The sequence below is a fragment of the Passer montanus genome, unplaced genomic scaffold, assembly GCF_014805655.1.
Source record: "Passer montanus isolate IOZ18808 unplaced genomic scaffold, ASM1480565v1 scaffold12, whole genome shotgun sequence".
NCBI classification, from domain to species: domain Eukaryota; kingdom Metazoa; phylum Chordata; class Aves; order Passeriformes; family Passeridae; genus Passer; species Passer montanus.
The window spans coordinates 2577697-2592265 of NW_024358722.1; the positions used below are offsets into that span (position 1 = coordinate 2577697).

At 34.3% G+C, this 14569-nt stretch overlaps 1 protein-coding gene across 9 annotated transcripts in view; it reads left to right on the forward strand.

Moving 5' to 3' along the window:
* The window catches only part of CEP170 (centrosomal protein 170), a 93304-nt gene that overhangs the window by 50828 nt on the left and 27907 nt on the right, over positions 1-14569 (forward strand). For 8 of the 9 annotated variants that reach the window (XM_039697875.1, XM_039697881.1, XM_039697882.1 and 5 more), the window contains exon 10: positions 11377-11526. The exons of the other annotated variant lie outside the window; for it this stretch is intronic. In XM_039697875.1, coding sequence (XP_039553809.1) covers positions 11377-11526 — 150 coding nt within the window. The remainder of the gene's footprint in view (positions 1-11376; positions 11527-14569) is intronic. 9 annotated transcript variants of the gene reach the window in all.

The window sequence follows — 14569 nt, forward strand, 5'->3', positions numbered from 1 at the left end:
GAAGAAAATCTAAACCAAATGGAAGCCAAAATTTTGTCCTCCAGCTGAGCTCAGCTTTGCTTCCCTCCTATTTTAAATTGCTAATGCTTTGGATAATCTTTGCCAAAGGGGGATAAGTGAGGTATAAGACAAGGACTTCGTTAGCCTGTTGACTCCTGTGCTTCTTTGTTGAGGATTTAAGAGAATTATTGGTATACATCTTAAGAATTATTTCCATATAACCACTCTTTCATTGTTGGCAAGTCATTCCTTTTTCTGAGTAGTTACTGTGCCTGCCCAATTGAGTAATTTAAGGGTGTCCCTTGAGTCCAAAGTTTAATTGAAATTCAAGAGTTTAATTTGCTAGGATTGGGATAAAAATGCACTACAAATAGCAAGGATCACTGTCTAAAGCATTTGCACAAATAATGCATTCTTCTGAGTAGCAATTTACATTAGAATGGTGCTAAAATCTGTGTGTGGTCTACCTGAAAAATTTTAAATGGAATAAAGTACTTCTGGATTTGGATATTTTCTCCCTTTTATTGGAGGAAAGGATGAGAATGACCAAAATATCCAAAGATTACTCCCAAGTGTGACTCATTCTTAGCCTTCGCCTTAATTTTCTCTGAAAAGGAACATAAGAGCAAACCACAAATGCAAGAGTAGTATTAACTTGTAAAAAAATCAATATGAGATTATTAATGCTTCTTTACATTAAGAATCCAAGAGAAACATGCAGGAAGTCAAAGTTAAAATTCTCAGAAAAAAAAAATTAAAATACCCATGTCTCTGTGTAATTCTAAGAAAAGGGGAGTAAAAATGTTGAGCTGTATTACTTCCTTCAAAAGTAGTATTTTTGCTTAGTGTAGACTTTTGCTGAAGGGTCAAGGAAATAGTCTGAAGATGAATAGATGCTTGTGTGAAATTGTTTTTAAAAGTCAGAAACTATGCTGTCCTGCTTATTCAGCATCTTTATTTCATTTAGATTGCTAAGGATACAGTTCTTCCTCTGGTGCTCTTTCAGCCTCTAAGAAAAAAGTATTGTCACTCTAGTAGAAAAGGAGTGGAATAGCAAATGACAGAACCTTTATTTCTCAACCATTTTAAAACCTGACTTTTGAGAAGAAAGTGTGAGAAAAATGTATTATCAGAAAGGAGGAAAGAGGAAAACATTTCATAAGTAACAGACAAAAGCTTTTTAATTTTGATTCTTTTCCCTAACAGAGAGGGTAATCACATATCTGCAGTCATGACTGTCTTGGGGTGAATGTCTTCTACTTACCTAAAATGCAAGTTTTCAAGTACATTATCACCTGTGTCTTATACAACTTTCAAAGATTAAAAAAAAATATTTTAAGATTAAAAAATACAGTACATATGCACATAGTTGTCAATTGTAAATGTTGAAAGATGATGCAAGTTGAAATTTATGGTTGTGTCTTTATGTTCTTTATTAATAGAGAATACTTGAAAAATAACACTAAATTTTGCTTCCTAAAAGTCCTTTCTGTAGTCAATCATATTTCTGCATCCAGGTGTTCAAATGTCACTTAAATTCCTAGAGAAGTATGAATTTGTTAGTAGGCTAAGGTTTATAAAATAAATATATTAATAACATGAGAAGAAAAACAGATGATGGATCTCTTTTTATACTTGTAGAGCTCTTTTTAAAATTGCCACTGAGAGAAATTTTATCAACGTGGTAAGAAAGCAAGCTGCTGTTGTATACCACAAGGCCCACCTTGAACATATGTGTCATAAAATATCCTCTACTCAAATAGCATCAGAAAGACAACTTTTTCTAGCAGAATAATGGTCTCATTCTTGCAGCTAACAGCCTAGTACAAAATGAAAGAAATTCAGGATCTTGATTTAATTTAGAACATGTTTTCAGTGTTAAGTTTACCATATAAAATACACGACTAAATGGGGCACAGTTGTAGGATTTGTTTTTCCTCCACATCCAGCCTTTATGCTCTTTAGATGGATTCAATGCTTTCTTCTATTAACACTTAGCAATTGCTTTCTTATTATCTCTGAGTTGTAAATTTTCTATCCATTTAATGTTTCTTAAATAAATCAGTCTAATAGAACAAAGTTGTTCTCAGCAGTCATATCACATTAAAAAATCTTCATAGGCCACAGAAAAGGTAAGTCTGTCAGTGGATGAAAGAATTTTAAATGATGGTTCTGCAGTTCATCTTCCTTTTTTGTAGATGTAAAGAGACCAAATTATCATGCTAATGACTTTCCTTTTTCAATAAAGCAAAGTACTGCCAGTAATAAATATTAATAAATGAATGTGCAAATAATTCTCCATGTGTTTGGAATATTAAATACTTTGGGGCTATTGCAGTAAATAAAAAGCGACTCAATGGGTTTTTTGCAAGTTCTTTGGGGGGTTTTCTTCAGGGCTCTCTTTCTTTTTGTTTTGTGTAGGGCTTTTCGTGGTCTTTCTTCTTCAGCCAGTTTCATTTTAGGGTATTTAAAAATTGAAATATTTTGTAAAACTTACTATAGCAGATGTAAGCTCTTCTATACATGTGTGGGAAGGGATGGAATAGAATTGAGGCTATATGAGTGTTTCAAGTCCTGTCAGATAATCAGGAAATCCAGAATATTATAGCAGTTCATATGCATATGGAAACATTTGGCTTAAAGTTTTCTTTGGTCCCCAAATTTTTTACTTGATTTATGTTATTTTAATTTACATTTCTTAAAAGATAATTGATTTTTTTTCATCAGCAAAGTAAATTTAGATCGCAAATTCAACTGATTCATACTGATTCCAATTAGAAGACTTGAAAAAAATGTATGAAAATCAAGCCTCAATCCATCCTGACACCTTCATAAAGACTTACTGTGACCATGTAATGTTTTTGTTTTCAGTGCAAGCTCCATATTCTAGATGTTTTGAAGTCTTTATTTATGTAGATAGACAGGTCCTAACCGTAATGATCTTGTTTTTAATGTGCAGTCTATCACCTTGAATTTTATTTGATTACATACTGTTCAATGAGTATACATAAAGTCTTACTCTATTGACACAATCCTGAGAGAGAATCTTCTTTCCTCTTTAAAATTTTGGAATAGTAATTATGGAGGCAAAACAGTATCAGTGTTCACAGTAGAGAGTGCATTTTCTAATTTTATTTTCTTGATCTTTCTGTTCATGATGATATTTATTTGTTTGGTTTGACTTTTTTTTTGTCTTTTGAGAATGGATATGAATGGGAATCTATTCTGAAAGATGATTTTTATAAAATGGAATCTCCTTATTCTTTTTACTCCCAGGATATATCTGTTCATACCACATTGTAATATTGGCTAATGTGTTTTTGAAGGAGTGTTTACTTTTGAATTATTTATTGTTGTGTCTTCAAGTGTTTATAAAGTTTGTATAGCGGATCTTGTCTACTCTGTTGCAAACGTTAAAAATTTATCAATAACCTTGCAGATTGTTATTGTTATAATTCCTCTGGTTATGGAGTTAACATACATATTATGGACTGCACTCAGCAATTTTTTCAGTATTATAAATGAAAAAACTACCTGGAAAGAATTGATGGGTAGGGAGTAAGTTAAGAGAAAAAAAATCTCAGTATATTTCAATGACTCTTTAAGGAACCAAGGTAGATGTATGTATTTTTAGAAAATCACTTTCAGGTCCCCTGTCCTTTCACACTCTCTGGGTTTAATTGCTTTTACCATTGCTTCAGCAGTTTCTTTGAGAGAAATGCCCTGAGCTCTAGAGTGTCTTGTTTGCAGAATGACTATTTTATGAGTACAGTGCTGAAAAAGCAGTAGACCACTTGAAGCCTGTCCAGTCATCTGAGCTTATAAATTTTGTCGAGTTCAGAGGATGTTTGTAACCTTTTGTTCTTACAAGGAAAGGAGTTTTACAGCCTCTAAACTTGTTGTTGCCTTTTTAATTTGGAATCCTAAAGAAAATTGATTCTTCACAGTAGCAAACAGGGACAAAAAGTGTATTCATGTAAATATGTAACTGGTGTCTGGTAAGAAGAAGCTCTTAGTCTTGGCATGTTGATCCTTTTCATTTGCTTATGTGGCTTTTTTTATACCACAGCATCTTGCATCTGATCCTATAACTTGGATATAGAGTTAAAATGACATAAAAAGCTTCTGTGAAAATCCATGGCTATTCATGAGACATTCCCTGCACAGAGCACAGTCTGTTTGCCTGGGATGGCCCAGACAACTGCCAAGAACAAGCAAAAACTATTAAAATGAAACTCCTCAGAAGCAGATTGGTTAAACACTGTTCATGTAGTAACTAAATACAAAGTGAGCTGAGGCCTTGTACTCTTATCTCACTTTGTGAAAGATGAGAAAAAATGTTTGCCTTTTGTCTTTTCTCTGTGATCAATAACTGACTTTGAAGGACCAATTCAGTGTGTATTATGAATGCCTGAACTACCTTCTGTGGAAAAATTGTCAGGAGCTCAGTCTGGGCACCAATTGCAGCCTTACCGAGATGATCTGCCGAGAAAATCTGAAGCTTCTTCCATTTCCTTGCTCTCTGGAGTCCTCTTTTGCTATCAATCAGTCATATTCTGAGTGTGGTTTATTTACGCTTTCTTCATCCTTAGTACTCTCCAAACTGTGCTCAAATCCTGAAATCCTGCTTCTATTTCCAAAATCATACTTACTCCCTTTTTTTATATATTTGATTTTTGGTGATCTGACTCTATCCGTTTGCAGCTCATTTTCTGAAACATACTTTTGACTTCTGTGACAAACAAATATGCTTATCATCTTCCTTTCTCCTAAAAGGTTATGAAACACAATTGGTATCATAGTTTACATTCCCATCACTTTGCAATGACAAATACCTTATTTCAAATTAAATCATTTGTTCCTTGTTAATTTTGCTATGATCCTTCTGTACAGTGTAGCCTCCTTGCTCATTGCTCTGCTTTGATTTTGGTTTTTTTAACTGTTCATCTTGAATTTCCTTGTGTCTTTCTTGTCATTGGGTTTCATTCTGTTCCTTTTATACAGATCATGATCCTTCTTTAATGCCCTGTACAGTGTAGCCCCCTTGCTCATTGCTCTGCTTTGGTTTTGTTTTTTTTAACTGTTCATCTTTGAATTCCCTTGTGTCTTTCTTGTCATTGGGTTTCATTCTGTTCCTTTTATACAGATTGCCTACACTGAAATTAATAGCATTCAAATAATGAATTTGAACACATTTTCAAAATATGTTTCTAGGTTACATCCCTGAGAGTTGTTGGGATCTAAAATAGCAAAAGAAATAATTTAAATAATTTATTGAAATAATTTTTCTTTTCAAATACTATTTTAAAAATATGTTTCTAGATTACATCCCTGACAGTTGTTGGGATCTAAAAGAATAGCAAAAGAAATAATTTAAATAATTTATTGAAATAATTTTTCTTTTCAAATACCGTCATTAATGAATAGGAATTCTTAATATTTATTTGTTGGTTTTCTGTTAATTGATTGGATGGGTAATTACTGTATATCCTTTTCATTAAGACTTCAGCAGTAAGATTAGTGGAGAAACTTCGTAAACTAAAAATTTTAAAACTAGATAGGATTCTTCAGAATTTCCCATTGTAATATACATAATTTGCTGTAAAACTGAGTGAACATATCTATTAGAAGGCTTGAATTACAGTTTTTTCCATTTATATTAGTATCCTAAGTAATGATTTGGATGAGCAACTAGCTCTATGGTCATTAAGTACTGAATAATTATGGTATTGTAGAACTGCAGTGTGATTTTCTTACACCATGAAACAATTTAAAGGTAAAGCAAGTGTGAAGTCCAGATATTATGAACTTGGAAAAGCATCTAAACGAGATACAACTGGGAAAAGTTTCTTTTCGTAGTCAAGAGCTTTCAAGTTAATAAAACGCACATAGGAAGAAAATAAGGTGAGGTTTGTGGGTATGGAGGAGGGGATTAGCAAACAATTGTCTTCCTTCTTATTCAGAAAAAAGATTCCTGTTGCCATTCTTTTTTTTTTTTATGACCAGTTTTATTTTTATTTCTTGGAAGTATTGCATCTACTGAGAAAGAAAATTGACTTCTATGATTTTAAAGAATCATCTTGATAGTTAATTCTGAAGTCATTATGTTCACCTCTAGTATAGTTCATCTGTGCTACAAAAAATATTAATTCATTTACTCTGGGACAGAAGGGAGAGTGAACAAGACCAATTCCTGATCACTAAAGCTAGCTTGTGTTAGAGCTGTGTTGCAGCTGTGGTGATGAGCGGGTGAACTCTGAGCGATGAGCTGTTGTCACAGGGAAGTGTATATGACCTGCCAAAAAAGAGTACTCTGCTTTCTGCAAAATTATCCCTTGCCAAAGAGACCAAGGCGTGGTTCAGACTTGGTCCTGTAACTCACACTGTCTCTGAAAATATGCCAGTACCTTTTGCAAGATTTGCATCTTGCTTTTATTGTGTTAGATAGATTTTGTTAATTCTTGGATTTGGTTGGATAAAGAATTTTAACAATTGCTGGTTAATATAGATAAGGTTGTATTCTGAGAATATTGGAAAAACTGTTGCAGCTGTAAAGTGATGAAATTTATGAATATCCTCATTAGGTTACAGTTGTTTTTCCATTAGTTAGGCCAGATGTTCCTTCTGTATTTTTTCAGGGCAAGTTTACATTTCAGCAAGTAACAAGATAGTGCTTTCAGAGTTGCTATAGTTTTAGCCTGCTGCAGTTGTTTTGCCATTAGTTAGTCCAGATGTTCCTTCTGTATTTTTCAGGGCAAGTTTGCATTCCAGCAAGTAACAAGATAGTGCTTTCAGAGTTGCTATAGTTTTAGCCTGCTGTTTTGGCCCTTTGTTACTGCAGAATGTACATGGATTATCAGGGGATCTTTGGAGGACTTACTTCACTGCTTTGAAATGGAAAAGTACGTAGGCCCTTTGTTACTGCAGAATGTAAATGGATTATCATAGGGGATCTTTGGAGGACTTACTTCACTGCTTTGAAATGGAAAAGTACGTACTAGGAGCTCACCTTTTCCCTGCTGCTCCGAGATACCTGGGGCTTTCTCAAAACTTTGCACTAGGAAACCTGAGATGCGTAGTTATTATGTAAGATTGCTGTTATTATGGAGCATAGATTCACATAAGCTGGAAAGGACCTGAAAAGGAGATGTCTAGTCCAACCCCCTGCTCAAACATGCTTTGAGGTCTGCCAGGTTGCCCAGGACTTCATCCACTTAGGTCTTCATGCCCTACTTGGGCAGAGACTAGGCAAGCTTGCTTGACTGTCCTCAGAGTGAAAAAACTTTTCTTCATACCCTGTCTCATCTGACATGAGTTGTCCCTTGTCCCCCTGCAGTGTAGTAGCACTGTGAAGAGCCTGGCTGTCATCTTGGTGCGCTCCCCATTGCACTTGGGGAGCTGCTGTTAGAAAACCCCAAAGCCTTCCCAGCTCCAGAGTGATCAAATCCAGCTTCCCCAGACTCTCCCCACAGGTGAAATGCTCTGGTCTTTGCCATCTTGGTGGCCCCTGCAGAGCTACCAAGTTAGACAATGTCTATCCTGTATCACCTGTTAATCCATTTGCTTAAGGGGCCAGCTGGAACGCAGGTTAGACAAAATTACCTCAAGAACAGTTCATACATGGGTCTTGACTTCCTACAGCATGTCTTCATTCCCATTCCATTTAAAATGTCCTGATTCACAATGGAAATTGTTTCATGCTTCATAACAATAAAGTAGTTATTTTTAAACACCACCACCACAGTTTATACACAATGTTTGTGTCTGTTCTACATTACAGCCATGTGATGACCCTGCAAGAACAACATGAAATAGTGCAGATTGATGGCGTGTCTAGATTTTTGTCCGTCAGTCAACTTTCATGGTTTCTGTGAAAATTTTCATCCTGGTTTTTGTTCTGTAACTTCATGAAACTTGAAACAACCAGGATGGAACAATGTAATCTTCCTGCAAAAATATAATTTCAGAACTAAACAATAGGACAGAGCAGGGCAAAAAACTTTTAGCATTCCAGAATGATTGCTTATAGGAAGCAGGTATCTTAGAAATACCTTTCTCTGATAGTTTCAGTTTTAAATTACACCTGTTAAAAAAATGCATTAGTATCGTTGTTTTTTAATATTTCTAGGAATTGTTCTTTGTATTTATTTATTCTTTTTACATTACTCCTCATTCCCCAGATTCTCAAAAAAAAAAAAAAAGCAAGCAAAATCAGAGTCTTGTGAAAGTCCCTGTTGTTTACAGTGCTATTTAAAAAGGGTAAATTAATTTGGAAACCTTTTTTGCATTGACAGCTGTGTGGTGGATATGTATGATTTGTGATGGTTAGTCACATACACAGAATACATAGGATTATTTTACCTCCTTTATCAAAAATAAAGGCTTGCTTCTCATTTTTCAAACAGCCTGATGTGTCCAAATCTGTATAGTATCTGTATTGATTGAGGAACCTGGCTTCGTCCTTTTCTTCCCTGTAACACAGTTAATCAAAATGTATTTCAGAGTGGCTTCTGACAAATACAGGCTTTACAGAAAAGAAACTTCAGTCTTTTTGTCTAAATAGATGAGAGATGCAGCAATATGTGTCATCAGCATTTCCTTAGAATTCTCTTGGCTTTGTTATCTTCTAGACCTCCCTTAAATGACTTTGCAGTCATGAAGGTATTTAAAGAACAGAAACCTCTAAAGAATTGGAAGCCTTGAAAAATGTAATCTAGTCTTTGTAGGAAGATAGAAGTCTATCCATTCAGGCTTCAGTCACAACAGCCCACTGTTTGCACACATGCCATATTTTATCAGCCCAGAAAGTACAAATTGCATTTTCTAGATGGTAGAGAGATGATTTTCAGCAGAAACATTCAGGTTATTCCATGGCTGTTTCTGTTGAGGATATATTCTCATTATTTGATAAATTGAGTAAGTGGATTGATTAATCCTGAAATTCTGATATTGAAATTGCTTTTCTGCAGGTGTATGACAGATGTGTAAGTAATGATCTACATTTTTATCAAATACTTGAGTTGTTTTATTTTGTGAATAGTTTTAGTACTTAAATTCTTAATTATGTGTTAGTAACAATATTTCAAAGGTTTTTTTTATATAGCACAAATCTGAAATTTAGTCTTTGGGCTGCATGACACTTACGTGCATCTTTCCTTTCTTCCAAGAAGAGGAGCTTTGCAGTTGTATAGCAGTGGAACTTAGGGCAGACGCATGCACAAAACAAATATAGAATGACATTGTAGTACAAAAATATACTTTTATTGAAGAAAATGTTTTGCTCTTCTTTCCAATAATGCTGTCCCAAAATATTTTGCTTATCTGCTCTATAACCAGAATATCCCCAAATATTCTGCTTCTCCCCACTGTATAGAGAGAAAGAACATTAGGAGTGCTACTACTTGGGTCTTAGTGATATTCATATTACCTTTCACAGAAAAAATTAGGCAATATTCAAATTTGGTTTTGCAGTAATTTCAGTAATAGAAGAAGAATAACAAAATTTGATTAAACATGAGTTCCGTACTAGAAAAGGTAAGACTGAAAGAAGCGTTACTTCTGATAAAAGTGAAGAAATTTGACATGGTAAATGAATGTGCTGTCAGATAAAAGGAAGCAATTTATAGGCAGCAATTTGCTGCTGTAGTCCCAATTGGATATGGAAGTGTGGAATTCATATTTTCCTTCTGGTGCTTGTGTGATAATACCAGAATTTATTTTCATTTAAGAGTACATATAAAATTCTGTAATCAATGAAACTATGATGCACAAAGAAAAAAGTCTTTGCAGAATAGTGATATAGTCAAAGAAAGGTGTCAGTGGACAGTAACTGGTTTCTATCTTCAGAAACTGCTACAACTGTACAAATCAAAAGTATATCATGAAAGCAAAAATTTAAGTTTTAGCACTCTATTTCTATAAAAAGAAAACAAATGTTTTGTAAATACTGTTAAGCAACTTCTGATCCAGAGACTATAGCAATTATTTATGTGTAAATTGAAAATTTGGGGAGTGCTGCCTGAATTTTAAGATGTCAGGAAAGTAGGCTTTTCTCATGAGAGCAAAAAAACCAAATCCAGTGCATCTGAGAAAATTTCCTCAGGTTTAAATGTAGTAATGCTGTAGCAAGGTCTTCCCTTACAGTTAGCATAAAGAGTTAAATAGCAGGGTGCTTAACTGTTTTTTTTTCCTTTGTCTGCCTCTCAGAAGCTGACAACATTATGCTTTGTGGCCATCTAGTGGTGAATCCATTTTGAAGACACTAACCTTGTTCAGAATTGTAATAAACCAGTCCTCTAACTTTGCTGTGCAAAACTGAATTACAGCACACTTTTGGAGAAAAAAAAAATTCTCTACACCTTTTCCTATTCTGCACTGGTAGTGTTTGTTACAGCAAAATAACATCTGTGAAGATGACAAAACAATTTTTGATGTTAACTGTTAATTTTTGGCAACCAGTTTTAATGTGAGAGGTTAATTTTATTCGGTATTTTTTTAATGTCTAAGCCTTTAGTATTAAAGTTGTGAATTTATTTCTTAAGCAGAAATTTGCAAATTTTATGTTACATGTTTACAAGATACAGATATTTTCTAAAATGTCTTTGATTATACATCAATTCTGAAAACAATTCATATTCCCTGGTTTCTGTGACTCATGAGAAATTTTACAAACACTATGGTGGTTCTCCTGCTAAAGTTCTTATTATTAATTGCCTTAGTAATGTTTTTCTAGTATTTTTTTCTGTGCAATGTTTTTAAATTGTCATGGGAAAATAATTCTGGCTTAAGTAGAAGAAATTGATATAAGCATCATTAAGAAATAGAGTAGTAAAAGAACTATGCCAAGTCACATCTTGGATGAGATGAGTCTACATGATTCATGAGACCTGGTGGACTTCTAATATCTGCCAAGTCTAACAGCTGAAGTTTTGTTTGTATCAGAGAAATAATTCAATAAGCATAGTAATAGCAAATGCAAGAATTTGTATTTCTTATTCTCATTAGATAATAGTAAAAATCTGAAAATTTGGTGATTCTAGTTACTGGGTTTTTCCCTTAATTGTTAAAATGGATTCTGCAATGATTTTGCTTTTATCTTTTGTTCCTTTCATTAAAGTGTCATTTTTTCATATCTGACCATTACCACTAGCAATTCTTTGAATTTTCACAATGTTGACATAGACTTCCACTTTTTTTTTAATTGTTGTAGATTTTTTTTCTATTAATCTGTAGATTGCACTAAGGTGACAGATAAGCATAATACAATAAAACCTATTTATACTCACTATCCAGCATGCCACCATCCATCCATTAACATTGAACATTGTATCAGGATGGTATTGGGTTAATGAATGTAATGGTTTGTTTCATTTTCAGGTATTTGGAGTGGATGGCAGCCAGGATTATAATAGGCCTGTTATCAACGAGAACCAGAAAGATTTAGTAAAAGATTGGGCTATAAATTCTGCTACAGTAGTGCTGGAAGAAAAAAGACCACTGAGTACAACTGGATTTCTTGACACAGAGGTAGAATTTAATTTTTGACGGTCTTCTTTTTTCTTCCACTAAAAGAGAGCACTAAGAACTGACCAGTAAGTGTTAAACAAGAAACAAAATCTTACCTGGAAAAGATTAACTCGGATCTATAAGTATTTCATTTCTCCTAGGCCATATTGCATTATCAAAGCTTCTCTGTCTGAGACAGACATAATTCATTGCAGAGGTGTTTTAAAACTTGGCTACCTTTCTGTGTGCACTGACACCAGTGTATTGGAAATGTAGCAGAAGTTTCCTTGCCACAACATGGCTTTGCACAATGTATACATCTTGTAAGTTCTTCAGCAGAACTGAGGAAAAACTGGTTATGTTTTATAGCCCAAAGCAAGTAAGGATATTAAAATTCAGAAATAAAATGTGTGCACTTAATAAATGATGCAAAGTCATCTAGAAAAAAATGGTGGATAATACTTCTCAGATTTTTTCTCAGAAGCCAGAGGACTCAGGTTTTTACATTCGTGGTTTAAGTTGTCCAGCAAGGTGCCACTCATGACAAGTCACCACAGTAGTTGATGCAGAACACGGTATAACTTAATCAGCTGGTGAAAGATGAAACAGAGGAAAATGTCTATCTTTATATATGACTTAGAATATGCACACAAACTAGATATTGATCATATTTCATATTGAAATCTTGGGAGGCATTCTGATGTCATTGTTAAGGAGAAAGTAGCTTGAAATGTGTCTGGAACAGAACACAGAGCAGAGTCAACTGGCAACAGTAATGAAGCACATAACACTTAGGTCTGTGGCAAGCTGTTTCTGAAGTCCTGTAATTTAACAAACTTTATAGATAAGCAATTTTTTTGGAAGATATAAGGAGCTTAAAGTATTACTTAGTGTGCCTGCCATGCAAATGCATTGATTTTAGTATCTGTTTCTCATAGAGGTATGTTTTCTCATGGTTGTATTTTAGCTACTGTGAAGCCTTGAGACACTAAATATGTCACTGTGTCTAGATTAGTACCTTTGCCTAGTTTCTCTAAGGCACTCCAAGTGAAGTATTGCCACACAGCACAGGCATATCCCATGGAAGGTTCTTCACCTTGCTTCTTTGCACAAATCTATAACCATATTCTTTCTCTCTTTTTTTTATGCCTTTTGCAGCACTCTGATCTTTTGTGTCTTGTCAGTTTTAAAGAGTATTGATATTTTTTCACTTCTATAATTCCATAAGCAGAAGAAGAATGTATGATTTATTTTATTAACATAATTGGTCTTTTCAGGTGTCAACTTCGCAAATAAAAGGTATTGTTTTTAGAAGACTGAGACTACTTCTGCAATCATACAGCAGATTTAAGAAACCTTCTGGCAGTGATATAATAAAACACTTTGATTTAGGTGGAAATTACAAGAATTGTGCTGTTTTATCACTGTGACTGCTTTGCTGCATTAAAAGGTCTTTATATAGTGGGAGAGAATAGGTTATTAGCATAATTTAAAATATTACAAGGCATGATAGGTGAAAAAATGAAAATTATTCAGTAAGTCAAGGAGCAAAACTGACATAAGCAATGTGGATAGGGCAAGGATAGGCAAGTGTAAGAAGAGTTGAGGACAGATGAAAGTGGACGAAAGCTTACTAGAGGAAATTAAAAGTAGAAGTTGGTTGATAGATATGTAGAAGTAAAAAAGAAGCTAATTAGGAAATTACTGGTGTCTTTTATAGGGAAATAATGGGAAAACAGCAATGAGGATAACTACTGAGAGAGGATTGTTACATTTAGAGTCTCATTACCAAAACTTGCACTCAGTTTAGTCAGTAGGAAAGAAAGAGGCAAATGTGTTTGATTTGTAAAGTTATGTGGGTTATGTTCTCATATACAAACTTTTCTGCTTGTAGGTTTTGGATGACTTACTGCATTACTGAGCTGCAGATCATAAGTTTATAAACCTTATTGAAGATCTTGGCTAAATAGTCAGGTAACATCAGGGTAGCTCAGTGTTCCAGTTTTGCATCCACTCAGATTGCAGGTGGAGCTTACTCCAGCTGTCCATCACAGTTATCCTGCACATGATTAGTAGAATGAGGTGAATTCAAAACATGATTGGCATAGAAAAAGCAAAGAATAAAAATCTAAGATATTTCTATTCCCAAAAATGGAAAAGATGGCCTGGGAAATTATAAAGATTTTGTAGAAATAGTTTACAGAATCACAGAATAGTTAGGGTTGGTAGACACTTCTGGAGACCATGCAGTCCAACCCTGCTGCCAAGGCAGGACAGGGTCGTCTGGAGTCACTTCAGGGGTTGAAAGCTTATTCTGAACTTAAATATCTTAGCTTTACAGGGCTTTTGAAGTGTCATTAATAAAATGCTTGGAAATGCTTTTCTTGTTAAAGAAGTTTTCAGCTTTTTCTTTGATACAACAGTCTTTAAATACTTTGGAGGAGCGTGTGTCATAAATAAAATAAAATGCAGAGTGAGTGTCTTGACACAGTTGGACTGAGCGTGAATAAAGTGGTTCTTGCCTTTTCAGTGATTACATATAGGCAATGAAAATCCTAAATCCATCTATTTAAAATATTTAAATGTTTTTATTTTCTGTATTATAAGCTGCCACTTGCCAACCAAGGTAAGTGTGATTAAAAGAGAAAAATTAAGTAAATAGAGAACAAAGAGAATATTATTGTTGTTGTTGTCGTTATTATTTGTTCTTACCCTATGAGTTTGTTTAATAAAAATACTGCAAGCATCTGGGCTATAATCTATCCCTCCAACTTCGATTTAATTTTCAGTGGTCAGCTGTCTGTGCTGAACACGGTCCTTAAGTAAGGGTGTATCTACATTGTGTTTGATATGCTTCAGTTTTTTGTTAGTTTGGGGTTTTGTTTGGTTGGTTGGGTTTTTTTAAGTAAGATTAAAGCTCAGTTAGAAACCTGGTTCTTCATCTGTGGGGTCATCAATGCCATTGACTATAATATTCCTTTTGCTGTTTTGAACGTCTACTTTGTCTTTCCCACTGAAGATCAGATAAATCTATTGACATTCTGAATATTGGATCTTATCCATG